This window comes from Aythya marila, assembly GCF_965140915.1.
Source record: "Aythya marila genome assembly, chromosome: 19".
Lineage (NCBI taxonomy): Eukaryota > Metazoa > Chordata > Aves > Anseriformes > Anatidae > Aythya > Aythya marila.
The window spans coordinates 10,162,786-10,190,308 of NC_139060.1; the positions used below are offsets into that span (position 1 = coordinate 10,162,786).

The 27,523-nt window shown below is 40.8% G+C and overlaps 1 protein-coding gene across 7 annotated transcripts in view; it reads right to left on the reverse strand.

Moving 5' to 3' along the window:
• Positions 1–8,131: 8,131 nt before the first annotated feature.
• Positions 8,132–27,523, reverse strand: part of STRBP (spermatid perinuclear RNA binding protein) — a 66,899-nt gene continuing 47,507 nt past the window's right edge. For 2 of the 7 annotated variants that reach the window (XM_082775499.1, XM_082775498.1), the window contains exons 16-18: positions 26,697–26,820; positions 24,590–24,634; positions 19,062–19,269 (exon numbers count right to left, since the gene is read on the reverse strand). In XM_082775499.1, coding sequence (XP_082631625.1) covers positions 19,175–19,269; positions 24,590–24,634; positions 26,697–26,820 — 264 coding nt within the window. In that variant the 3' untranslated portion in view covers positions 19,062–19,174. Of the gene's footprint in view, positions 16,798–18,184; positions 18,250–19,061; positions 19,270–20,577; positions 21,874–24,589; positions 24,635–26,696; positions 26,821–27,523 lie in introns of those variants that run through there. The other 5 variants (XM_082775501.1, XM_082775500.1, XR_014318808.1 and 2 more) reach the window with 4 other exon arrangements.

Below are 27,523 nucleotides of genomic sequence, written 5' to 3' on the forward strand. Positions count from 1 at the left end.
CTAAGCGGAACCGAGTTCACTTTGGAGCCTCACACATGGCTGAGGGAGGGGCAGTGAGAGCCCGGGGCCGCCGCCCCCTCAGGGGCACTCCCGGTTCCCGCCTGAGGAGGGGGGCGTGTCCCGCGTGTGGCAGAGCGGCCTCTGATAGGCCGCTTGCTGATTGGCGGCAGGAGCAACCTATGGGAGACGGCAGCTCGTGAGGCAGGTGCTAAGGCGTCGCCCACAGGGCTCCCGCTCCGCCGCCATTTTGTGAGCTGCGGGGCTGTGGTGAGTGAGGCGCGGCGGGCGCTGTGGGGCAGGGCCTCGGGTGGTCGCGCTTCAGAGGAAAAGCGTGCTGAACGTGGCAGGGCATTAATGGCTGTTGTGGAAAAGACACGTATGTACACGTATTTTCTAACTTACATGGCATTTATATTGCGTTGTCCTCTGTAGGCTCCCTGGGTTGAGGAAGGGGTTGGGTCTTCGTGTGGTGTGGGATCAGCACCTGCTGTTGCAGGGGGTTGTTTTTATGTCATTTTGTCACAGTTGCAGTTAGGTTTGTTCTTCTCTTGTGCCAGCTTTGCTGAGAGGGGAACTGAGGCCTCCTAACGTGACAAGCTTTGAACTAGCACTTGAGAACTGGCAAAGCGCCGTGTGCTCAAACCGTTTGGTTCGTGATGTTATGAGCAGTGCCATTGTGCCCACGATGAGAACCCAGGGAAGTCGCTGGCTGCTGCACAGGGTGAGGCAGATCCTGGTCTCCTCCACCCTTTGTGGGCTCTGCTGAGTGTCAGCTGTGTTCTGAGGCTGGAGGTAAAGAAAGCTGGAATAAGAAAAAAGCCCTACCCCTGTAAATCGTAGAATCACTGAGACAATGGTTGTACAGGTGTGTAAAAGGAAGCTATTTCTATGCAGAAATTAATTTTTTACAGGTAAAAAATCAATAGCCTGTGTGTTTTCACATCTAATGCATACAGATGCATTTCTATAGGGTACAAGCTGCTGTAAATAGAACTTTTCTTGTTTCTAATCCTGAGGTAATGGGAGGCGAATATGATTTATCAGATCTTCTGAGAACTGCAGAAGCAGTTTGTTAAGCAATTCTTTGAAATTATTTTTGTTTTTAATTGAGTAATTATATTATGAGATTTGGCCCAAATTGGCATAGATGAAATTATTGCAGATGGTACTGTAAAAATTCTGGACCCTGCAAGACTTCTAAAGAGCAATGTTAAATAACAAGATTCTTAACAGAAATGATCTTTGTTAAATGATCTTTTAATGCTTAATTAAAAGTTTGCCATACTTGCAGGGAGCTAAAATCTATTTCAATAAAATTCAGCAATTAGGCAATTCAAGCAATGGAACTATAAAAGACAGGATCTGTCAGGATGCCAAACAGCATCCAGCCAGAGATGCAGATTTCAAGATAATATTTATCTTGGTGCTGTCTTGTCCTTACTACACGTATTATTCAGTGTGCTTGGCATATCATATTAATTCTGGATATCAGAGAAGAGTTGAAGAAGGAAAACCGTGGCCTGATGTTTATTTGTTATGGAATCAATTCGTTAGTCTGCAGCAGCAGAGACAGTTTTAATGTGTGCTTAGGCTCTTCTCAAAGGCTCAGATCATTAGGTCTGGAGTTTTCCAAGGAATCTGAGGACAGTAGGTGCCCAGCATTAGCAAAAGCCTCTGTGTGAACCCTCATTTCCTTTTAGCAAATCCAAAATCTACAATCTGTGAGATAACCAGGGGGTATTTACAAGACTAGGACATTCCATGTTAGTGTCCTGTGAGTTTCTGTTCTGAAAGCTGTGTTGTTATAGCCTTGTATGAAAAAGATCTGCTAGGATGGAGTGTGATTAAATTTAAGTATGTATGAAGTAAATCTGTGAGATGTATTTGTAGTACATCTTAGACTTGGCTTAGCGTACTGATAAGTTTTTCTGCTGCTCTCTTGCTTTAAGAGTACTGCTTTAGATATGAGGCAGAGCATACTAGAGCAACATTTTATCATGTTACAGTGAAAAAAAAAGAATATGATTAAAAAAATCAGCTTAATTAAAACGTTAAGACAAAAGTATTTTTTAATCAGCTTTAGTGATGAGTTAGTTCGTGTGATGTGACCTAAGTTGTTTGTTTGCTCTACTGTTATCCTGCCACATGGGCCTTCCATGTGCAGGTAACTCTGTACGTGGCTGTCTCCAGAGGTGGTAAGTAGAGTATCGGCTGGTTTATAGAAATGAGCACACTGTTTTCGTTCCAAGGTTGCAGAGTTTCTCCTAATCAACAGCTCATAAGACAAATGTCTTGATTTGTAGCAAGGTTCTGTAGTGCTTCAGGTAGAATCACAGCCGCTGCGGACTCTCAAGACGCCAGAAGGTGCAGAAGTGATGAAATTTGCAGCCTGCCAGATAGGAAGCAGAAGCCCTCATGCAGAGTGCGCAGTTAGCGTAAAACCATGAATACATCAAAGTTGTGTGTTTAAACTCCCTGCTGTGAGCATCTGTTAATGCACAGAGTTGTCTGTGATCCAGGGTAAGGGGGGGCCTCAGAGCCACACTGATAAATGAACTTTGGGAGGTGACACTGGAATGATTCCTGATGAGGTTTTCTGATCTGTTGTGTGACCAGTTGATCTCATGTAGGGAAAAGAAAATTCTGCAGATTTCACTCAGCTTCTGTGCGTGAGAAAAGGCAGTAAAATACTTGCTGAGATGAGGCTGAGAGCTGTGTTTGCTATCAGCTTTCACAGTGTGAAAGTTTTTTATCAGTTCTTTTAGAATACTGTAGAAACCCATTGTGGTTTTGGCACAGTTCTTGGCTGACAAGAAAAGAGGGAAGTGACTTAATGCCTTCTGTGCCCTGAAGGCTTGTACTAGTTTAAAGAAGTTGTTTTATGGTAATTTAATAACAATGCACCAGATCAAATGGGTAGGGAAGAGGAGAAGAATGAAGGCTTTAACAGAGTAGTGTGTGTCTGAGCTCTCCACCGGCCCGGGATGTAGTAGGGCTGCTGCATAATCCCACTGAGAATCACTTGTGGAACACAATCTTGTCTAGCACAGAGGGGAAGGGACAGTGTTCCTAAGAGGTGATGACTGTGCATCTCCTTAAAGTGCTTTTTGCATGGTACGGTGAAAACCCCAGCATGCCAGAGGGGCTATGGAAGCCTGTGCCAGACTTCTGTGAATTATGAATGAGATAGCTGCTGCTAGTACAGACATGAACAGCGAACTGTAGAGCTCCTGGGTGCCGTCAGTCTCAGCAGCACAGTAAAAGACTGAGTTTAGAGTCAGGTAGCTGCTCAGCAGCCTGCTCTGAGCTCATTTCAATGTCTTTAGATGTCGCAGGTACTGCTGGTGCACATGGGTAGGGCAGAGTGAGAAGGCCAGTGATGAGTAGCATAACTGGGAAGCTGCAAATCTTGTCCAAGTCTTCACTCATTTGTTCCCAGGGAGATCTGTTTAACATGTTTGAATTTAACTTGTTCGTCATCTTTCACCTGAACACTGCTTTGTTTTCCTAGTCTGAGTGTGCGCTAGTCTGGCCTGTTTTGTTCTGTAAGTTTTGCGGAGGATATTGTCTTTCCTTCAGGTGTTTAATTTGTACTTTGTTCCAGTAATGAAACAAAGCAGTTGTAGTCCCAGACAGCCCTGAGTAACCCTTGTGCCCTTCGTGAACATAGCAAGCAAGGTGAGAGAATAAATAGAGCGTAAAATATCTTGAGATAGCTTCTCGGACATGCAGCCCAGCCTTGGCGGACTGGTTCCACTGGGCTTCTGTCAGTGTTCTAACAGATGCCTCCTTTAAGGAGCTCAGCTGTATGCAGAGAAAAATTAGTGAAGGAAAGATTGGTATAATGGCAAAGAAGTTGTGATGCTCAGCTTTCTGTACGGTTAGAGGTACGAGGGAGAGATTTTATTTATTTATTTTATTTTATTACATTTTGGTATCACTGGTGTGGTTTGTTGACTTCTGTGCCTTCTGTCTCCAGGTACAAAGCTGTTGTGTAAGAGCAATCACTCGTCAGCCAGGCACAGTGCCGACAGGGCTCTGCTTTCGCTCTTCTGAGATAAATTGCCCCGAATGAGAGCTGGCAGGTGGAGCTGAGGCGTGCAGACTGCCTCCTGGCTTTCTCTGAAGCACCTTTCCTCTTAGACCACATAGAAACGAAGCCCTCAAAGTCACTTTGGACCAGGCTACTCCTCTGGGGTTTTAAACCTTTCAAACTTTCAACCTTTTTAAATCTGGTTAAGAAACCAGCATAAGAAAGGTTTTTTGAATAACTGTCTTAACAGTAAATGTAACTAACAGTAGATGGAGAAAGCTCTCTTCATACTTACCTGGTCACTGGGACTGGGTCTCACCTTTGTCTTTCGGAGTTTTTTATTCATTGCTGAAACGGAGGCACCCACAGATCTCTGCAGTCCCCAGGCTGCAGGCTATGTATCTTCAGCATTTAACAGCATCTTTCATTAAAACGGGGATAACTGACCTGCATTTTGCAGCTGATAGCCCTGTCCCCAGGCTCTTTGTGCTGCATGCAGTGATTCTGCTACACCAAGCCCTGCAGTGTCACCATGTAGGAGTTTGGAACTGCTTTGGAGGGCAACGTAATTTCATTTGCTTGAGCTGTAGTTTGTCTTCTGCTGTAATCAGAATTGCCTAGTTTAAAAAACAATCCTTTTGGAATAACTTCTAATGAGCAGGGGGCTGAGCCTGCTCTTCCTGCGAGCAGGAAATCCTATCTTTGGTGTGTGTCAGCACCTAAGGAAGGGGCACTAGAGGGAAGTGTGAGTTGTGCTAGGGTGTGTGACCCTTTTTGGGGATCCAGAGGCCTCTTCAGGTTTTTGCTCTGTGTTCATATCTGGACCAAGAAAGGGCCTTTTTGTGCTGCTGTGACAGGAGCACACGCAGGCTTTTTGTACCTTTACAAATCTGCTGGAACGTATACCCCAAAATGGGGATGAATTCAGGGCCCTGAAAATGTTAGCAGCTCCAGTTTCTTTCAGTGGAGTACCAAGGATTGGGTTGACAAAAGGCAAAGATAATTTACAGCTTGGCAAGAGGGAAAGAGCTCTTTCTAGCTGACTTGCTGGAACTCAATCTGCAGCAGAGGACCAAAGTCAGCATTAAGTGGTGAGCAATTAAGCGAGGTGACATTTCTCATCTCGCAGCAGGGGTGCTGTTCAGAAAGAATTGGTGCTAGCTTGGCAGGGGGGACAGGCATGGTGAAGGAATTACTGTTGTGATTTATTGACAGCTAGCCCCATGAGGATGGGTGGTACTCGAGTAAGCCTCAAATTCTGGTTGGGAGCTGTGCAGTGGTGAGGGAGATTGCGTGGCACTGGGGAGAGCAGGGGCTCGGTGGTGGGCCGGATGCAGAGTGCTAAAGTTGTGTGTTGGATGACATTTTGAGGACTACATCGGCATCCAGCGGGTAGCTCCGTGGTCGGGCTTCTTACCGGCTCCCTGCAGAACAAAACAGGTTGCTCCCATGCTTACATCTGCAGTGGGTGACACGTGGGGGCTGTAACCAAGCTGCCCGTCTCTGCTGGCAAGGTGTGGCTCAGACTGCTGGCTTCGGAAGTTTTCAGAGACCTGAACGCTGAACCAAGAGCCTTCTGATCTTTTGTCAAGGAAACCTGGCAACATGAGTTGTGTCTAGCAGCCTTGTGGGAGGTATCTGTGAGCCTGGGGAAGGCAGACATCCTTGTTTGAGGCACTATCAAGATCTCTACTTCACTCTGCATTAACTGCTTTTCCTTACCATTTTCCAGTTCTTTTGAAACAGACCAGCATTAGAGGAGACCACCGTGAGGGATGGTTTAGTGGCTGCTGTACACAGGCTGCGAGCGTGCCCTTGAGTAAATAGGAGCCACTGGCATCCCCGCTGCCTGGGACAAAAATTTGCAGCTGGGACCTGTTCTGTATTCATGAGGAAAGGGAACTGATGCCTAGATAAATCAAACTGCATCGATAAGTTAAGAGGCAGTAGGACACGGAATGTGCATTATTTGGTGTTGTGTGCTTATTGCACAGTGAGACTAGAGCTGGTTCTCTGCATTTTGGGGCAGGTTTAGAGATGCATCAGGCCATGTGGAAGCGACAAGCTGGGTTGCTAGTTACATGGACATCAGTCAATAAATCATTTATTCAGCTTTGTTTGTATCAAATACAGTTCTTCAAGGTGATGCTGATTGCAGCAAGAGAAACCGGGCTTCCTGCCCATTAAGAAGCTGGTTCCTGCCGCATGGTCCCTTCGGTGCTGTGCCTGCAAGGGATGAGGCTGGTGCAGTCCAGCGACTGTGGGCTGCTGAAGAGTTCCCTGCCTGCCTTTAGCCCCAGGCTGGTGGCACTGGGTGTTGGCGTGGTAAAGACATTGCGTTACCCAGAGAGAAAGCAGACAGACTTGGGTGCTCGTTTGTGGTTCCTTTTGGTTGTTTGGCAGGGAGTAGGTGGAGCAGTGTTGTGTCCATGGGGCCACGATGAGCAGCCTCCTGTTCTACGCAAGGCTCCATGCAGCTGCCTCGACAAGTTCAGGTTAGCTACAGCAGGACAGGGAACGTCTGTCGGCGACCTCAGGCAGTTTCACAGGGAGGAAGGGTGGTGTGCTAGCCTCCCTTATTGATCTGGAACCAAATCATACTGTCTCCTGCGTGCCACTCTCCTGCCTACCCCTTGTTCCATTCCTCTGAGGCAACAGCTATCCGCCAGCTCCTGGAGCGGGCCCAGGGCATTTCTGTAGCTGGCACTGAACAGCACTTGTCAGGCTATGGCTGAAGAGCTGTCAGCCTTCCTGGCACCTCTGCGATGCTAATCCTGAGGTAGCTTTCTGAATGACCTCTCAGTAAGCCAGGCAGCATGTACAGAGGCACGGTATGATGTCAGTGTACAGGGTAAAGCGGCCTCTGTTTCAGCCAAGTGTTAATGGTGTTTTCTTAAATGGCTAAGGCCAGTTCTTTATGGCTCTTACTTGCTAAATATTTGATGCAGCTCTGCATTTTTAAAAGGAAACATGGTTTAGTCAGTTTTGGCACAGAGGTCCCTCAATAGCTCTTACGTGCACAACTGACTTTTTTGCCTCACAACAGCAGACTCAGCTGGCTGCCCACTGTGTTGTTGAGTACAGAAGTCACACACCACATCTTACTCCCAGTGCCATACATGCTAAGCTGTGGGTTTCCACAATTCTCATGTTTAAGAGCGCTCTCAACTATAGTCAGCTCACAGTGGTTTTAAAACCTTCCTCGAGGTTGAACTCCTCTGAATTTGATTAATGAGCTCTGCACTTAGACTTGAAAAGCTGAATTAAAGACCATGAAAAGACTTTGAAGGAAAGGTAAGGCCATCTGGTAAAACACCTTTTCTATCTTGGTTTCTAGACTAAAAGCGTGTGCTCTAACTGCAGACACCTGGACATACACATGTTCAGTAAAGCCTGCTGTGGGATTCAGCCTCAAGCAAACAGGCACACAGTTCTCCCTCTGCCCTCAGGGCCTTCAGTGGCTGTGGACAGGGAAGTGGCTTGGGTTTGCTCCAGACCTCAGAGGGCAAACCAGGACCATGAGAATTGAATGTTCTAGGAAATGCAGTGAAGGGAGAGCAACAAGAATAGAAGTTATAGAAAGAACTTAACTGGTTCTTCGTTTGTGTAATTTATATTTTAAGAAAATAAGCATCCCACTATCCCACTTTACCAATTAACTACATGCTAGAAAATGAATGTTTTTATTCTGAAGTACAGCTTGCTTTCCTGGCTAGTCTCATCACAGCCTTTCCTGAGCTTTTGTTACTGCTGCCACTGGCTAACACCAGGCGGTGTTTCTGTGCAGCAGCCCTTCACGTCAGTGTGTGTGTCAGACATTAGTCCTGCATGCTTTATTCACCTCTGTGACGGAAGGCATTCCGCTGGGTACAGGCGGTGTAAATGTGCTTTACGTTTCCATCTCCATGACACAGCTCTGCTAACAATCGCCTCTGATCAGACGGCAGCCTTGGAAGCCTGTCTTAGCCTCCTGCCTAAAGCAGAATGGACTTCTGTGGTTTGGCTCCCCAGGCTTCAGAAAAACCTTAAAGCCAATTTCCTCGCTGAAGACAAAAAGAATAATTAAAAAAAGAGTCATAAGGACATAATTCCCATTTACAGAGATAAGCCTTTATTGTGTGCTATTGGAAGCAAATGGGACATGGTTATGGTTTTATATACAGAGAAGTCCGTAGCATTGGGTTACAATCAGTGGCAAATGAATCAAGGTTACAGTGCAAATATCGGTGTTGTGTACAGTTCAGAACAGTGGCTGGCATATAAACCACAACACAGAAGCCAAATGAAGCCAAGTGTACTGGGTACAGCATCACATGAGGAAGCAACTTCATGTCCAAAGAGCATTCCATTTACTTTACATTTGCAGGCTTTTTTAGCTAGTGAGTACGTACAGCTCACTTTATTAAAAAATATTTAAGATGCCTCCTGATTTGTAAAGTATTCTGTAATTAGACCACAAGGATCTCCTGTACTTCATTTGGAAATTTATTTCTGAGTAACTTCTTTTGAGAGGGAGACTTATTAGGAAGAAGGATGGAATTGTCCACCGTATTACTTAACTTATGGAATTTGGTGATAGGATTTAAGGTTTAGATAGTTCAAAGGCCATATTTTGTATTATTCAATATCATATGTAATCTTAGTGTAAAAATAAACACTCTGTCCTCTATGGATAATTAAGTCCATCTGGTGGCTGCAGGTCAGACCTCTCTATTGGTGAAAGAGATTTATAAAAATAGTCCTTTTCTTTAATGTTTACTATGCTGACCCACAAAGGAAAAGTGAAATTCATTCAAGTCTAGAAACAGAAATACAGTACAAGTGATTTATAGAATTGCATTCCTTCCCTCTGCGAACTTGCTGAGCATGAAACACTGCCCCAAAGCACTGCCTCAGTCTTTTTCTTGTCTTGTAGGCGTAATTGTCATCAGAAAAGGAGCACTGCACTGCATTGCCAGAGCTCCTGTCTGCCTTGCAGTATGCATACTCTTAGCAGTGATCTGCCTCCAGATGATCCTTCGTTTAAAAAAAAAAAAAATTCTTCAGGTGGATTGGTGGTGGTAGTTTGGGTTACACAAGGGGGATATTTTAGCCCAAATTAGCAGTAATTATTTGAACAGATTAGACTGACAGTGAATGGTGGATGGAAGCTCAACTGTTTGGGGAACAAAAGGATTGTGAGATGAGTTGGACTTGGAAGACACCAACCTTTCCTCAAGGTCACCAGATTCACATCTCCTTCCCATAGATGTCCTCATTAAAGGGCAGGAGTTTTGGTGGTACAGGTTTCATGCTCAGCTTTGTCACTAAGACCTGGGTGGGACTTGAGAAAGCATACAGCCCAGCGGGGGTTGCGCTGCTGTGTTACTGCAGCACTTCTGCTGGGTGCCCCCACAGCAGCGCTGCTCTGAGAAGTGCAAGTGTCCCAGAACGCCTGGGCCAGCTGGAGGACAGGTGACATTCTGCAGTGGAAGCAGTAGTTAAGCACCAGTTGTTGGCCCCTGCAGAGGCTTGAGAGGAGAACAGAATTGCTTTGCGGAGAGCTCATCGACCTAAAAAGCTTAGTCAGTTTGATCAATAAATACTGCTCTAGGGTTAGGATCAGAAATAAGACACTGAGCTTTGGAACTGGAAGACGGCGTCAACTTCCTTTCTTTTCCGGCCGAAAGGAGACTATCTGTAAAACACTCATCCTTAAGGGCCTTTGTGTCACCTGGTTTGTAACTCAGTAAGCACATCTGGATGTACCTGTCTCTTTTTTTCAGGGAAGAATAGGTGTATGACTGGACAAAGGTTCGAGGCTTTTTTCTGGTTTTTGTTTTGATTTTTTTTGTGTATTTAAAAAAAAAAAACAAAAACAAAAAAAAATCTGTTTGGTGTTCTGTTGTCCCTGAAGGCATGTTTACCCACTCTTAAATTATGCAGCATTGCCCAGAGAATGGCTCTGTATAGTAGAATATGCTCTCAGCAGTACAGCCTCCATTTTCATCCAGTACATTTCCATGCAATACGCGTTACTGGAAAACTACACTTGTCTTATCCTGTTACTTTGAGCAGGGAAGCAGGGATACTAGTTTGAAAACACAAGAAATAATCTGTATGGTAGAGTTGTTTCATCATTAAATTTATATCACTGCTAATTTTCCAAAAGCTGACTAATTTTCCAATAGCTATTCTGCTTTGAGTAGTATCACTTTGCAACTGCTTATAAACAGCCCTTTGTGGAAATAACGAGGGAATAATACTTGCTTCTACACTGACCACATTTTACTTTGTTACAGGATGATCTTGCAGAACTCTAACTTATACTGGGAGTGCAGGAATACACACATTTCCATATGCATAGATCATTAAATTGTAACAGTGCCAGTAGTAAAGCAAACCTGCCAAGATGTTCTTTTCCTCTTAATTAAGCTTGATTTATATGTGCCTGTTGACTGAAGATGCAAGTTGGTGTCCACTGCTGAGATGACACAGTACCCTGAGTAACTTTGTGTTGATTATGCTTATAGAAGCTTGTGCTTTTCTAAGAACATAGAAATGAGCACAAAGAAAATAAGTACGTCAGGTTGTTTCCATGGAACACTGTTAATCGACTTATTTGCAGCAGTTTCGAAGCACAAAGCTGAAACTTACCTTCTGCTCTACTGCCTTAGAAAAATTACTGTGCTATAATTAACTCCCTTGTAGCTTAAAAGATAGAAGCAGATAAAATGTCAAAATAAGCTTTTCTGGTAAGATGAACTGATCTTGTCATAACTAGTTATGCCAGTATTAGTGACCTGAAGTATGTACATTACAACATGTAGTTGTGAGAGCAGTATCAGCTTTCCCTTGTTACCATGCTGCTCTTCTCAAAGGCAGGTTGTCTAGAATACCATGGTCATTGTATCAATAAGTTACTAGTATTCCTTTAGGGAAAACTACTAGTATTCCTTTCCCTGACAAAATTCAGTTGTATGCTTTATATACTGCATGGAGGAGTCTCCCTGTTGCGGATAGCAATGCATCAGCAAATACAATTTTAAACTACAAGAGGGTACCTTTAGATTAGATATGAAGAATGGGCTTGCAGTATCCTGGTCTAGTGGGAGGTGTCCCTGCCCATGGCAGGGGGTTGGAATTAGGTAATATTTAAGGTCCCTTCCAACTCAAACCCTTTTGTGATTCATTGGATTGCTCCTGTTCCTCTTTCCAACCTATACCTGTTTATTGAAGCAGGAAAAAAGTATTATCTGCTCCAGCAGATTTTTAGCTTGTAATATGGGTAGCTTAAATCTCTTACCTAATTTCATACAAGCTATTGAAAAAACAATACCGCTTCCTCATTGCTCTTAGTGTACTAAGGCTGCTGATTTACCACCATAGACAAACGTCCTGTTTTTTCCAGAGACTGTATTTATGGCCTTGGAAAAGGCAGTGCAGCTTTCCATGCAACTTCCTTTTCTATTTAACCGAAGACTGGAGAGGTGCACTCTACCTTCATTGTTTTCTTCTCTCTCTCTCTCTTCTGCCTCAGTCCATTCTACCAGGACCAGGTGCATTCAGCAAGCAAATGTGTGTTCAAGTAGAAGCTGTGCTACACCTTGCAAACTGCAAAGCAGCATAAGGCACCTGGAGCTTCTAGATTCAGGTAAGAGGCAGGAATGAGGCTTAAGTTCACATGCTATTTTGGACTTAAACATTAACTGCAAATCTGACACATTCCAAGCCCCCTGTACCAGTGGATAAAGGATAATTGACTACATTCCATTAATACCCTTCTAAACTACATTCAGTTAATACCTTCTAGTGCAATTTGTTCTAGTAAAGATAAGAGTCCATAGGTTTTCACAAACACACACTTCTGGCCAGTTTGAAGTTTACTTACACAACATAGAAGAGATTGTACCTTTATCTCATTGCCACAAACCTTTGAAGTTGGAAATTGGATACATTCAGTCCCAATTCGTAGTTAAAAAGTTTATATAGTCTTTAAATTCTTCAGGTTTTGTTTATCAGTGGATTATTAGTTAAACATGCAGGAGAACTCACACTGAGAAGGCTTGTCGTTGCTACAGTTTCTGTAGCCTAGCTTGATGACTTCTCTTAAAATACACTTACCCACTAAACTACCTGTGGTACAGTATAGATAACATTAGATTGTACAGAGTTAAGGCACCGAATACATGTTAAAACAACATACAACATAAGAAATTTGATTTAGAACTGCACATCTCTACTTAGCACTTTAGATCACTCAACTCCTCTTAAGTGTCAAGGTAAGCATTTAGTCTGAATGTTTTCACATAGCCACAGAACTTGGAGAAAAATATACTGAATTTAAGTCTTAAGAACTTTTTTATTAAAAAGATCACAGAACTACTTTTAGTAAGCTATTGTACTGCCTACACAGTATTAGACAGGTCTAGCAGAAAGAGCATCCTCTCTCGTAGAAAACACCAGGCTAAAGGAACAGGTCTGTATGTGTCCTACTCATGCTGTTTTATTATCTTGAGCATCAGTTGCACATAAATAACTGAATCACTCTTGTTTCTGTGAGTACAGTGGGAAACAGAGAGATGTCTTGGGGCACTAAAGAACCTACACACAGATAGGTATGGAATTAGATGAGAGAAGCTAAGCTAAGGAGACTTAACTTCAGGGGTTAAGTAATAAAGCAGCTTTGTGATGTGAATTCTCTTAATGTCAAACAATAAATTACCAGCTGAAGTGGTTAATGTTCAAAAGAAAATAGAGGTGAAAACTGCTGCCACAACCTGTAAGGGTAGGACTCCAGTGCTGAGTTTCTTCAGTGAATTGCTCTAAAATGACTGCAACAGCATTTCTACTTTACAGTAGGGCTCAGTTTCACAGCAAACCAGATCTCCTAAAACAGGAGACTGGAACCAATGAGCTGTTAGACAAGCTGTCTATATACTAAGAATAGTGGCTGCAACTATGCTATACCTTTGCATCTCTTTAAACAAGTCAGCAAAGTATCTAATTTTTCCGTAACTTCTTCCAGCAGGACACTTGAGAAGGTCTGTGTCCTGAAAATTCAAGCTCAGTTACTGGTTCTTAAGACAGTACAACTGTACGTTAACGGAACTTCTCTGTAAGTCCAGCAGAGACTTCATTTTCATTCTTTTGTTGCCAGAGAAGAGGCCCCAGTGTGATTCATGACTGAGAACAGCAGTCTAAACTTTATATTTGTGTATCTCATCATGTATCCAAAAGAATCTGCCCTGGCAGAGTTCTTGTGCTATTTCCCAGAGCCTCAGGAAGTAGGAGCCTTTTTTTTGTAAGCTGCTGATGTGACTTGGAACTCATTTGAAGGTGGAAGACATATTTTTCCCTTTATTTATTAGCAAGCAACTGACTACAGAGGATTTATCTAAAGGCACTAAGTTCTAATACAAAATGATTGTATCTTAGCCTACAGAGCAAAGGATGCAGAGGGAAACTTGGAATTTTGTCTAAGGCTCAAATATTATAATGTTGTGCTAGCTCTTAATTTACATAGTTCTGGTGAGATGTTTGGGAATCTCATCGCTAGACTGTGATGACCCATGGACTCTTGAAGTACAGATGGAGAATTAAAAACAAAGCAAGGGACCCATGTGCTTCTACACTGTTTCTGTCAGAGATCAGTGACTGAAAACACAGGGACTGTCAGACTCGTTCTCTGAGGACATTGCTGGATTGGATCAAAGATAGTACATTGAAGCTGCTCACATTTATTGCTATCTTGGAATTTTAGAATTGCCGGGAGATTGGTGTCCCATAGTTGAACAGCCAAACAAGGAGATTTTTTTCTTAGAACACCTGAAAAGTCTTCGTGCCACTCCTTCATTTTCTACTTCCTATTAATACAAGAAACTTGTGGTCAGGGAAATTTCTCTTAGTAGTCCAATGGAAGGAAAAATGCACAAATAATTTTAGAACTAAGACAAACATTAAATAAATCTACTTTTTCTGCCAGAAGGCAAGTATCCTTAAAGAAGGAGTACTAGTGCCCTTTCAAGTGATCAGAGATACCAGAGTATTTCTCACAGATGTTTGCATATGAGTAAAAATAGTAGTGTCTTGGCACATTAATAAGTTTGTAGGAAAACTTGTTCCCTAAAGCTTTTCATTGGCTTATTAGAAATTCTCAACAATCTAGAAACAGCTACATAAAGATTCTGTAACTTCAGAGACTTGGTTATTTACTGGAATGCTAGAGGAGATCAGAAAAGGCAGCGGGAAGCACAGCATTCACAGAAGCAAAGGTATTCAGCTCCAGTGAAACTTAGGACAGCAGGGTTTACAGCACATTAACTGGGAACCACGACAATTGCTGAATCATCTAATTAACTCACATTGGCTGCATGACAGCAAATTAGACAGATTAGGAACCACCTACCCAGGCACTAAATTGCCTTTGTGAGGGTTGGATTGTGTACTGTGTCCAAGAGAAATTGCTTGGGCAACAGAGGCCGCGTGTTACACAGTCCCTTCATGGGTATAGGCTGGCCTCCCTCCATCCGTATGGCTCAATGCCCAGGAATAAGGTCACCATGTTCCAGCTCCAGAATGCATGCGTAAAGTATACAGCAAGCACTGGCAGAGAGAGGATACGATGGCAGGAAGCATCGTGTGCCATGCTTTCAGCTCGCCAAGTCCTTTCACAGTCATTCAACCCTGGTACTTTAATGTACAGGCTTTCAAGCAAAGGCTGGTGATGGAGTTATGTCTCAAAAGGTTTAGGCAGATTTTTGTATGGTGTTTGTATCATGTACAATTAAGACACTAGCTCAAGATAACACTTTCCTTCCAAAGTCACCTTGTTGCCTTAAACCCTTCTTTAGACAGACCATGCCTGTAGAAATTCCATGTAGCTGGCAAAGTAGAATTTAAGTTCCCTTGTCAAATATGTTATTTCTTCACAAATCACAGTTTCCTATTTGGAAAAATGACAACCATTCCAGCTGCCACTCAACCATCAGGAAGAAAAATGCTGAGGTATGGCTAGCAGTATACTGTACTTAGAGGTTTCCATCTGTGAAGACTGCTGTCCTGCACGGCCACTTCAGATACCAATCTGACAACTCAAAAGGCTGCTTGTGCATTTCTCCCTCACATGGTTCCAGAAAATCCAAACTGTTAGAAAGGGAAAGCCACTGTGTGTGATTGTGGATTTGTATGCAAGAACAGCTATATAAAAGCAAACAAAGAACAGCCTGTATTTTAATCTCGCTATTCTGTAAATAGCCTCACTTCCCTCCATGTCAACCAACCAGGCCACCCAAGCTCATATTTATACTTCCAAAGTCATTGTTAATGCCATTCATCTCTAGTCCAGGTAACACACTAAACAGGTCAGTTTTTCATTGTAAAGCTCTGGTTTCTTTTAATCCTTTAAGTGCCAGACATCATCTCCCAAAATACATACTGGCATCTGGTTAGCTAAAACTAGAATTAAGGTGGGAAGTGAATAGATACAGACTTTCCCAAGTGTCCTATTGATATGTAGTAGTTGAAAGGAACTTTTTCAGAATTCTTTTCCATGAACCAGAAATTCAAACTGTAAAATATTTTTGCTTCACATAAATGGTACTGCAGAATTGGCAAAGATAGCAGCAGCTACACAGAGCACATGGAACCAGGTTTCCACATTGACTGCTGCATATATCCAGAAAGACAAAGCTTGGTAGCCATCAAATAACAGACCTCAATTTCTCAGAAAAGGCACTTCAGACCATTCTCTTGGTGAGGTGGATTTTCAAAGGAAACCTGCAAGTGTTAGGCAAAAGAAAGCAGTTTCTAATTCTGCCTTAGCAAAACAGTGGCTGTGATGACATTGATCAAGTAGATGTTATCCAAATCACTCATCAAATAATAGCCTGGTATTTTGGTTAGGGTAATACCTGCTGGAATAGAATGCAGTCTGTAACAGTTCTATCAAATGCCAATGTATTAGGCACTTGTGGAACCTCTATGAAAGATGTTTCAGAACATGTGAATATTTTGCTCAAGTACCACCGTGAATGAGACAGTCCTAGGCACTAGGCAGTCTTAGCACCCACATTAGGGTCTTGTCACTAACTCCAAATGGCTTCAAAACCAGGATTTAGGAGTTTCAAGTACAGCATGTACTTCATGTCAGGAAATGGTGTCCTTCCTATTGCGAAGGCATGCAGCAAAGCCAAGGGGACAATTTTGGGACCTAAGTGTTTGTCTACCGAGCAAAAATATACCAAAGAAATTTAGTATCTTTTCATTGAAAAAGAGGAGAAGATCCAAGAACGTGAAAATGCCAAAAAAGCAGAAGGGCAGAATGCTTACAATTCTAAGAGTTAAAAGGGTAATGACAGAAAAATATGGAAATTCACAGTCAAAACAATGCTGATGCAAACCAATACAAATGGATAAAGCTGCCAAATCCAGGCCACAAAGAGAGATCAAAGAAGTCAGTTAAGAAGTTATTAATCAGTCCTTGAACTGGACAGATAAGCTGCTTGTCAGACTGTTATCAGTTAAACCTACAAAAGGAATACTCAAGAGAAGTTCATTATAATGTGCCTTAACATCGCCTTGAAGCATATAAAACACTGTCTTTCAGAGGAAACAGAGCAGCCTGCTGCTCCACTATCAGGATTGCTTTGCCTTACAGGCTGAACAAATAATTGAACATTAAGTGAGCTTCAGACCAAACCCTATATTTATACCTTGAAGATAACAGCAGATGAAAATCTGCACCACCAAACAGAAAGGTCATGCTGATGGCTCATCAATTGCACCTGCAAATGTAATCAAACAGTTATGTGCTTTGGTGGGCAAGTCACTGGTAAAGTTCCTGAACTTAAATTTCTCCAGGTGCAGATACATAGGCCACTTGCAACATCAGGTTTCCTCCAACATTACTAAAACCAACAATATTTGACAGCTATTTTTCTACATCAACCTATGTATTTTATCCAGGCATATCCTGAGTTATGGAGAACCTACACATGCAGTTATTTACTGAATTTGATATTTTCAATATTGAAAAGAAATATAGTTTATTTTTGCTGTTATATTTTGATGCAAAACAACAAGCTTTAGGCTCGATTTACTACATATTTCATACCAAGTATTTTTCTGTTTTACATCAGTATAAACCGTGATAATCAGGGTTTTTTAATGCTTTCATGTCTGAATTGAGACCCTAAAACACTAACACATCATCAACCCCCTGCTTTTTTTTTGCTTTTTTTTTTTTTAATATAAAAGAGTTGTTTCCAGCAACTTCAAGTACTGCAGGTACTGCAGTTGTGCAGTACTGTGCTATGCAATCTTGCATAATGTAAGGTTATATAAATGCAAATTAAGAAAACAAGTATCTTAAAACTACACATATCATGTGCACCATATAAGTCATAATCCAAAATCATTTTACTCCAAGTAAAATATCATCTAAAACATTTACTACAGAACTGAAGATAATTATTTATGGAGGCCCCTGTCTTAATTTCTAGCTTTAGAAAACTACAGCCAAACAATTTATTCATGCACAGTTAGATCTTTTCCTGCCTGCCTGCCTTCCACTGCACCCACAAGAGGAAAGCAAACCTGGCTGCTTCATGAATTAATTTGGCCTAATGTAATTTGATCTCTGCAGATTTAAACTAACATCATCAAAGTCTTTCATTTTCCGTTTGGAGTTTGGCTTTATTAGTTTAGGGAAATAATTTCTCTCTTGTTAGTTAGATAATACCACACATTCCACTTCACATTTTTATTTCACATAACTGTAACCATGGTATGGCTTTCAGTGCGGGCCATGGCCAGGCTTTAGTACCTATCTAAATGTTTTCCACAAGTATGCAAGGAATGCGGTGCCTGATACACAGCATTATCAATACAGCTTTTTAGGCTATGCTAGAGAAAGATACTTGAAGAACAGTCTGTTGATAAAACCAAACTATTTCTTAAAAGTATTAAGAAATATATATATTTTTAACTGAAACTGGAATATTTGAAGTGGCCTTGAAAAACATGAAGTTGGAATCCAAAACTGCATATTACTTGTTTACAGTTAAACAAAACATAATAAAAATCTGCCATATACAAGATTGTCACAGGTATGTGAGATTTTTAGAAAAAATCAATAAAAATATTCTTTAAGCTTAAAATAAAATTTCTTACCTTTTACATCACGATCTCAGCTTACAGTCATTACATTTCTGCTTATTTTATACAAGTGCATATGGCTATGGAGGTCCGGAGAGAATGAGAATAAAGTGGTATTAACCTGCTGAAAACTGCTTAAAAGTCTTAACTGCAATATACAGATGTTCCAATACCATTTAAATAAACAAGGACATTTACCTTTTAGTTATTGCTGATTACTGATTCACAATCTCAGAATATCAACATACAAGTTTAAGAGGAAAAAAAAAACACTCACTAGTAAATTTAGAGAAGAAAAGATTTTGAATTGAAGATTTATCAAATACTACAATTTCCTATCATTTGGTGATGATTTTAAGAGACACAGAAGAACTATTTCAAAGTCAAATTCAGGCCTACCCTTTTTGTGCCTCATATTAATGATGTGGTAAAGAAAGAGAGAGAGAGAGAGAGAAAGAATAACATTTAGTTATATTTTGGAGAAAAATAGACTATTTTTTCTTCCAGCTTTTTGCTACATTTCATGTCTGCTGACATGTACAATGGTACAAAGCACTACTGCTTCAAGAGCGACCATTGCAACTGTTCGTAGCAGTTTTTATAGGAAACATGCAAATACAGTCATAGTATTAAAATTCTGAAATACTTAAATAGTGAAAGTAAATGTGGGTTCACTGCTTAAAGCAAGCACCCTATGAGGTTTAAAGTCTTGTTTTGTTCCCCCCCTCTTCCCTTCTAGTGTAAAGAAATAACCAGAAGTATATACACATCTATTGCTATGTACCCAAAGAAAGGACTGTGGCTTGAAGTAAGTATTGCTTTTCATTAAATGGAACAAAGTTCAAGAAGTGAGAAACACTTTTGAGAGAAAAAAGAAAAAAAAAAACAAAAACAAAACACCTCAGATTCCATGTCTGAAGTTGAGAAACCTCAAAACGAGCCAGTTTTGTTCTTGCTTTTAAGACATGTACAAAATGCCATTTGGAGCCACACAACCTGATGGTTCTAGAAGTCAGAGAAGAAATCTTGAGGGCCCAAGTGAATAATAAAAGGTGCGATGCTGAGAGGCTGGCAATAGGGACTGTCAATGAAAAAACCACCTACAGTGGGAAAAGAGCAGAGAAGCAAAAACTTCATGTTAATTTCAGAGAGTGGCTGAAGCTAAAGCTCCATTTAAATTTCTCTGCTCTTTCAGCTGCAAGTGGAATTTTCATTGTAAAATGGGCACTTTTAATTCTGTGAAGGTATTGAAACATCTAACACTTCCAAGGTTACCACTTTCTAAACAAAGAACTGACAGCTCATTCATATTTCAGTAAAGCAGAGAAATGTAAAATATGCAGCAAGGGGGCAAGTTTACAATGTGGTTAGTAACTCCCAACAAATGACAAAAAAAAAAAAAAAAAGACTTCTATCAATCATCTGAAATGACTGCCATCATGTTGGAAAAGAGCATAGCGCCCTCCTTGTTTTTGAAATAAGGAACAAGTTATCGGGCATACAAATGTTTATTGTATAGAATTGGTTCAGACAATATTTTGTTAGAAATTTTACAAATCCAGGGATTAAAGAAAAAAGAAAACAGTTGCCAATCAGGGGAACTCCAAAAGGGGGGTGGGAGGGGGTGGAACGTGTGCAGAGGAAAGATTCCTTTAATGAATATTTGATTAACAAAAATGGGCTCTTATCAGCCATGCTTTTTCTGCTCCGTGATGGCTTCCTTTCATCCATAGGCCAGCAAAATGTATTGGTGACTTACGAGCACCACTCAATTTGATTACATCCCCAAGACCCTGCTCTTTATTTCAACACTATCACATGGATGAGAACAGCAGGCTCACCGCTACTTGTCAGTAGAGCTGCATTTTTTATTAAAGTACCACCAACACCAAACAAAAGCGAGAGCTATGTCAGAAGGAAAACCATATAAGATATGAACACAATTCTAAGCATAGATATTAGTTTATCAGGTGCAGTTAATTCCAAGAAGAGCAGCTTGTTAAATAAGCTGCCCTTTGTTATGCTGTTCTACTATTTGTTTCCCTGTAATGGGTGGTGAAAGGGAGGAGGAACTTTACATGGCTTTAAGCACTGTTCTTACACCCTCTTCATAAATATAGCTTCCCCCTGCCTCAACAGCAAAATCTGTTGGAGAACAGAGTGTATAAATTCAGTCTTGGAAAGAGCATGAACTAAAGCAAACCTCCTGAAAAGCAACTTAAAAGAGTAGAGAAGTACAACCAGCAACGCTACTTATTTGTGGGGGTGATACCTTAATAAAGACTACTTGAATCCCTCAGTAGAGCCCACAGCAGTTTTTCTGCAGGAGTCTAAAACACATGGAGCCAGCACAGAGCTGGGGCCTGTCCTGGAATTTGACAGGTGCACCCGCTCCTTATCTGAAAGGAAATTCTTTTGGTTTGAGCACCAACTCTTAAGAAAAGTACTGGCCTATGGCTGAAGTGTGTCACTTTCCACAGCAGCACTCAACAAGAACTGGGACAATTAAATAGCAAGTTTTCATGGGGACCTTGTTGCTGCTTTAGATTCTTGTAAATGTAAGGGGAAAAAGGAGAACCCTTTGTTTTAATACAAGATTGACAACTAAAATGCTTTCTGCAAAAATGGTGAATGGAAAATCAAGGGTGGGCAGACAATCTTAAAAGTGAAGAAGGCCACAAGAACAAGTGCAATTTTTTATTTTTTTTTTGGTCAAAAACAAAAGAAAGGAAAACAAGCAGCTTTTGAGCTCTAAAGAATGAGATTGTAACATTATTGACGTCCTTTCTCTGGGCAATACGGACTGAACTGTGTATCCCTGTAATTATGAGCTCTTCTGTGGGAACTTCCTTTGTTTAGTATGTGTTTCACAGAATGTAACCTAATACAAAGAGGCTGTCTAGGATTAATTCCCTTTGCTTTGTTTGTTTTTCAGTATTCTGTGTACAAACGAAAAGCCTTCTTAGATAATTAAGACTCTAAAGTCACTGAGAGTTACAGGATGCTGATTTTAAAGATTCTAAGAAAACTCACATACTGATGCTTAGCTCTATAAGATAAAACAATATTTAACCCATATTTTACTAACTTTATTACACACCATAATATTTACGAAGTTATATTTTAACTGAAGTTTCTTTTTTTAATTTTTATTTTTATAATTTTTTAAAGAACTATGCCCTGCATTAAATAACCCTACAACAAGTACAGGTCACTAACTGAATCTGTGTGACTGCATTAGGAAACAGGCAGTACTCTTGTGTTACAACAAAACAGTTTATTTGTGATCAGTGTTTTATATTCTATACATCCTTCACAAATTTAATTTTACATAATCGGATACTTCATTTAAAACGTAAGATTTAAGCTTCTAGTTCTTCCCTATAACAGAAGGCTGGTATAAGTTATTTGAAAATGAGGTAACATTTCACAGAACATTTTTTTCAAGTTTTAGAGAACTAAATTTGCATTTTGTTAAAATCAAAAAGTAGGAAAAAGATGTTTCTTTACAAATGACTTTGCTCAAGTATGTGTTCAAAGAAAACAGGATAAAAAGGCTCTTTTTTCTTCTAACATTCTGCACTGTACTGTGTTGTTCAATCAATAGGAATTAGCTTCTGCCATTTGCTAAAAGAATGAGTAGTGGGGAACAGGATAAGTTGGGAATTTCATAACTGGTAACAGAACCATTCTCTTGGGTAAACCTACAGAGAGAAAAAAGGGAGAGGACTCCAAATAAGTTCAGTGATCCAAGGAAGTCAGATATGAGCTTACAGTAGTGTTCTCATTAACCTTTTCCAGATCAGTCAATGTGACTTTAGGGTACAGGGCCCCATAAACAGTAACACTTCAACACTTTGTACTACTTCAAACAGATGGTTAGCTTAAAGTTTGCTTTTATTTTTGTCCCGGTGTTTGTTAAAATTAAAGCAAGCAGTAGTCTCAAAAATAGAGTGTGTTTTGTTGAAAAGAGGTTGGACTTGAAGCTATTTCATAATCTTTATGATAATTAATCTCTACTACCTTGTTCTGTGTTTGTATTTCACAGGCCAGTAACAATTGCAGATACTCTTGACAGGATCTGCTATGCATAAAAGAAAATTCATAGAGAAACTGTCCAGCAGTTTTGATAAGCTTCCACATAGGTCAGCCAAATAATTCAGTACCTACAGTAAATTTTGTATCTGCTGCTTTATTTTGCTTTTGCTATCCTGTATTGAAGTGGCAAATCTGGAAAGATTAATATTTGCCTGATTTCATGGTTATTACAGAGTTCTTGTGGCCTCACAAGCTTCTGCACAATTAAATCCTTTTTTTTTTTTTTTAATAATTCTTTCCTATTTAAGTTCTAGTGTTTATCCTATGTGTCCATTTAGAAATCACAAAGCAGCAACAGCAGGTATTCCAGAGCACCAGATGATCAAAGTGAAGTTTCCCAACATGCAACAGCTTACAAAGGCAGAGACATGTTTACCTTACAGCCAAAAAGCATTATCCCAGTACTTTGCATCACAATCATAAGACATTAAAAACAGAAACTCTTTATGTGAAAAATGGGGGCATTCAATTCCACAGTGTTTTGAAGTCAGCGATATGTCACATGTACACAGTTAGTTGATTAAAATCTAGCTCCCAAAATACTCATCATGAGAAAAAAAAAAAACACAAAGCAGAAGGAGTAAAGGAAGACAAAAAAAGCTGTAAGTAAAACTCATGCTGCAGGAGCATTGATAAGTTGTACTGTCTTCTTCAGCCCGAAAAAGATTCATGTTACATCACTGCAAGCCCCTGGCTTGTAAAAATACACAAGTGCATATACCACTGGATCGTGGTTATAGCCAGTCACTACAGCTTGGAAAGAACTAGAGGTTTTTTTAAAAATCCATGCCTTGAAGTAAGCCATAAACTAAACTTCCTTTGATTTTTCCTTGAAAAACAAATAACTGTTCCTTCCATTTTCAGTAATACAACACAGAAGACAATGTAGAGCACACTCTGTAGGAAAGCACAGCTGTCAGCTGCCATTTTGTCAAAGCACTTGGCCGGTCAACGGGGCAGGATTTGCAGAACTAGTGAGGTTTGCTTATATTTTGAAGGGAGAATTCCCACTGTTAAGTGCAGCCCATTGGCCCATTGTACTTCCCCTCTCCACTGCATGAGTACAGAATAGGGCCGGCTGCTCTTAGTCAAGCAAAGAGAATGTTTTCAATAAAGCAGCAGCATTTTATTTTCTATAGCTCATACCTCTAAAAGAAAGTAATGAAATAAACATTTGAAAATATTTCTAACTTTTATAATGCTATCAGGGGAGTTGGTATTGCCCAAGCTATAAAAGCTATGCAAATTAGAGAGGAATAAGTATTACAAATACTACAAAAGCTAGAAAATGAGTAGGAAATTGCAAAGCTCAGTTTCCCATATGAAAAAACTGCAGGCCTTGAAATGTACTTATTGTCATTTGAGTAGCAGAATTTCCCTCCTGTCCTGTGACAGGAGAGGACAGTGGGATGGGTTCTGGTAGGTAGGTGCTGGTGTTTTTTTTGTGTGCCAGGACATATCACTGACTCCAAACTGCTTTGCTCCCATTGCCACATAAACCTCATTCAAAGTAACCAAAAGGGCCGGTTAGAGGTAAATACACTTTGTTAGTCTAGCATTAAAAAAAAAAAAAAAAAAAAAAAAAAAAAAGCAGGTTGGTAGGGAGAAGCTGAGGTAAGAAAAACCTTTCCATCAGTGCTGATTTTTAGTTTATTTTACAGTCTTAACCAATGCTTTGCCAGCCTAATTTCACTATGCTTCTTAGTAAAATCATCGTGGCAAATTCCTGTATCCTAGCTTCCTTGCAGTCTAATCACCAGCGATATAAGCTACACAAAATCGTTCTGCTTGTCCCAAGCAGCAGTGGTTTAGCCTGCAGCAGGGGGAGCGGGGTGGGGCAGGGATGGGATTGTATGCACATAGACTTCTCTATGAAATAATCTCTGATATAGTAGTTGACAGCACTAGGGGAGCTTGGTCCACAGGCCAATTAAAACTTGTAGGCAAACATTGCCAATTATTTGTAAAGCCATTTAGATAAATATTGCTCAGAGATGCTGACATAGGCCCTTAGGTAGTCTTTGAATGGAGCACAGATTGGCTGTAAAAAGTAAGAAAACTATTTCAGTTCAGTTTCAGTATGAAAGGGAACAGGCAATTAGAACAAGCGGTCCTTCCACAGATCAGGCAAAGCATAGGCAAAAAACTACTCCAACCAAAAAAGAACCACAAGGTTATGGCAAGGTGTTGTCATCATGGTTTAAGAGCTTTAATCTCTTAAATTTCTCCTGCAAAACCTAAACCAACTTGGACTGCCACATTTGGACTGGCACAATGGTTTCTGTATAATTTCTAATTTGTCAATCACTGGGCTATACATACCGTAAGCTGGCGCAGCTGTACTATACCCATATGGTGCTCCATAGCCTGCAATATAAACAGATGGGGAATGGGTTTTCATTTCTTGTGATACCTGAAGACAATTGGTATTCGCGTATCAATACACAGGGACACTTTCTGGTATACAAAGAAGGACCACAGAAAAAAACAAAAACTCATATTAATGCATGTGAAAACTGCTGAAAACACTAAAATCCTTCTACACAGTGTCTTAAAGAACAAGCTACCCAATGACTTTCTTAAACCTCAGCTCTTGAGTCTGTACTGTCAGAGCATGGATCCAGTTACACATCCCGTATTTGCTTATGCTACCTCTGAAGTACAAATACAGTCTGACACAAAGAAAAATCATCGTCCTCAATTTGCATTATAAAGAGGGGAATGCCTGCAGCAGATACCACATTGTCATCAATAAAGTTCCTGTGTGAATTCAGCGTGCTCTGCCACTTCTGCAGCCAAAAAGGACAAAGGACATGGGAACAACTAGATGCAAACAGAAACAGTATCTTTTTTCCAAAGGGCTAGGTGTTACTGTGGAGTGAGACAAACAGGAACAGTGGAGAACACCAATCTTGGTTACTGTATCTCAGTAATTAAGATTGTACAGGGTTGTGTCCTCTCCCCGCCCCACCTGCTGGAATCGCTTTAGTCCATCAGAAAAAGCAATAGATTTCTGAGAAGAGGATGAAGAGAAATAATCTGTGTAGGCCAAGACCAATAAAAGCTTAACTACTGCAATGACTTGGAAATCAAACCTATTTCTGGAGTAATTCCATGCTGGCAAGGAGAATGCCCTTGACAGGTTAAAATGTCTCATAAATGACTCCTCAGGCAGCAAGACAGTTCCAAAAACAATGTTAACAGCCATTAAAAATGAATTACTGGTTTTTAATATTTATAATTACATCAACATACAGGAACAATGAAGACATCATGCTGTTGACTGTGCCAGAAAGCAGGTCTAGCAAACAACAGGGCTATGCTATTAGTATGTGTGAATGGATGAAGAGTATAATTAGAGTTCTTGCTGTATTCAGAAAACTTGAGTATGAGTATACATACTACTTTTGGAAGCTATTGGATTTGCTTTGACTAAGGGATCTCCAAGCATCTCATTCTTAAAAATCTGTGATTCATATTCAAAGTCAAAACAACGTCTAGACTCCCTTTACATTACTTGCAAGCCTCAGATCTGATGCAGAGTCACAAAAAAAACAATGCACTTTAAGAAGTAAGGAGAATGTTAACGTTTCATTAAAGTTTTCTTGTCTGTGGATTGTAACAGCTTACACTCTGTATGCCCTTCGTATCTGCTTGCAACCTACTGGTTAATAAAAACCATCACTATTTTGGACCAGCCACTAATAGTTGAGCACGTAAGCTCTTCAGAAGCTCAAATAGTTTTGCCTCTGATGGTTGCAAATCTGCCCTGAGGAGTCAGCAGTGAAATAACCTGATTAGTAACTCACCTGCTGTGTACAGAAAGTACCACGTATGTGAACCACAAGGCCTTTGGTTTTCAAAAGATCCTTTGCTACTCAGAACAATACAGCACGGATGATGAAGATGAATTAACAGAGTATGAACACAAATTCTTTTTTTTTTTTTTTTTTTAGGCTAGCATAGAAGCTACTGATAGATATTGTTCTCGCATGCCCGATTCACGTGGAAAGTTTCTGGGATCACAGTGACTGCCAGTTCTATCCCTGCAAGGGTTTATTGGGCAAGCCAATCCTACTGCTACAGGACATGTGATGCAAGAGGTTCCTGACCCAGGAAGAAAGTTCAGGAAATTGTTTGGCAGTCAACTACAAAGACAGATAATAGAATGATAAAGCCAGGAAAGCCATTATGGGGATAACTGTGTACTCATGCCCTGTACACATGGAGTTTTAAGTTGCAGACTTATAAAGGATAGGTACCGCCAGTTGTTCAGCTCTTTGATTTATTAAAACACCCATGAATTCTCTCTTCTGCTTCATCTCAGATGACTGAACCTGAAGAGGTCACTTGCATAGTTGACTGACAAATGGAATAGGGCACACCAGTAGTCAGAATTAAAGTATTAGCTGTTAGTGCCATGCCTTACCTGGTGTTATGTATCCAGTAGCAGCAGCTGCCCCAACAAATGCCCCTCGTGTTAAAGCACCTCTTCCTCTACCTCGAACAGCCTGGACTGCTGCCGAAACAGCTGTATTGACAACCCCTTTAGTCTGCTCAGAGTAATAAAAACAATAGCAATTCAGAAGGTGGAAGTGTTGCTGGAAATACAAGGCCATCTGCATTAAATCACCACCTTTCCCAAATCTCTTTAAGAATGCTTGCTGCACAAGCCTTATTTAAGGCAGAGTACAAAATGGAGAAGTAACATTTAAAAAAAAAAAAAAGACTGACAGAAAGAGTCCTTTCTGAGAGCTCACTGCGTAGCAGTCTGAATCTAAGAGCGTGGTCACTTCACTGTGTCCTGGCAGTTGGCATAGTCAGGCCGTATTTATTTCCTTCCTTAAGTTTTGGCTGTGTGAGCGTGATCAAACGTGACTAGTTTCTGCCCTATTCTCTGATGTGCCTTGCCGCTATCTTTTCCACATCCTTACAAACTGCCTCTCCCTGATCTACAACGTGGTCTTTGCTTTTTTCCTACAACCCTGAATCTGCAAATTTTCAGCAGAGCCAGGACTTCACCACAAAAGCAAAACCACCTCATGACAATGCTGGATTAGTTTAGACCAGCTTCTTCTAGAATGCCATCTTCCTTTCCCATTGTCACGAGTGAAAGAATTCAGAGTACAGCAAGGAGCTGCAGACACTGGTGTTGCTCACTGCATCAGAGCAGAGCTTTGCTGTACTACATGCCCCCCGGCTACCTTCTGAAAACACAGTAAAATCAAGCATATCTAGGTATTTCAAAGACAAGTT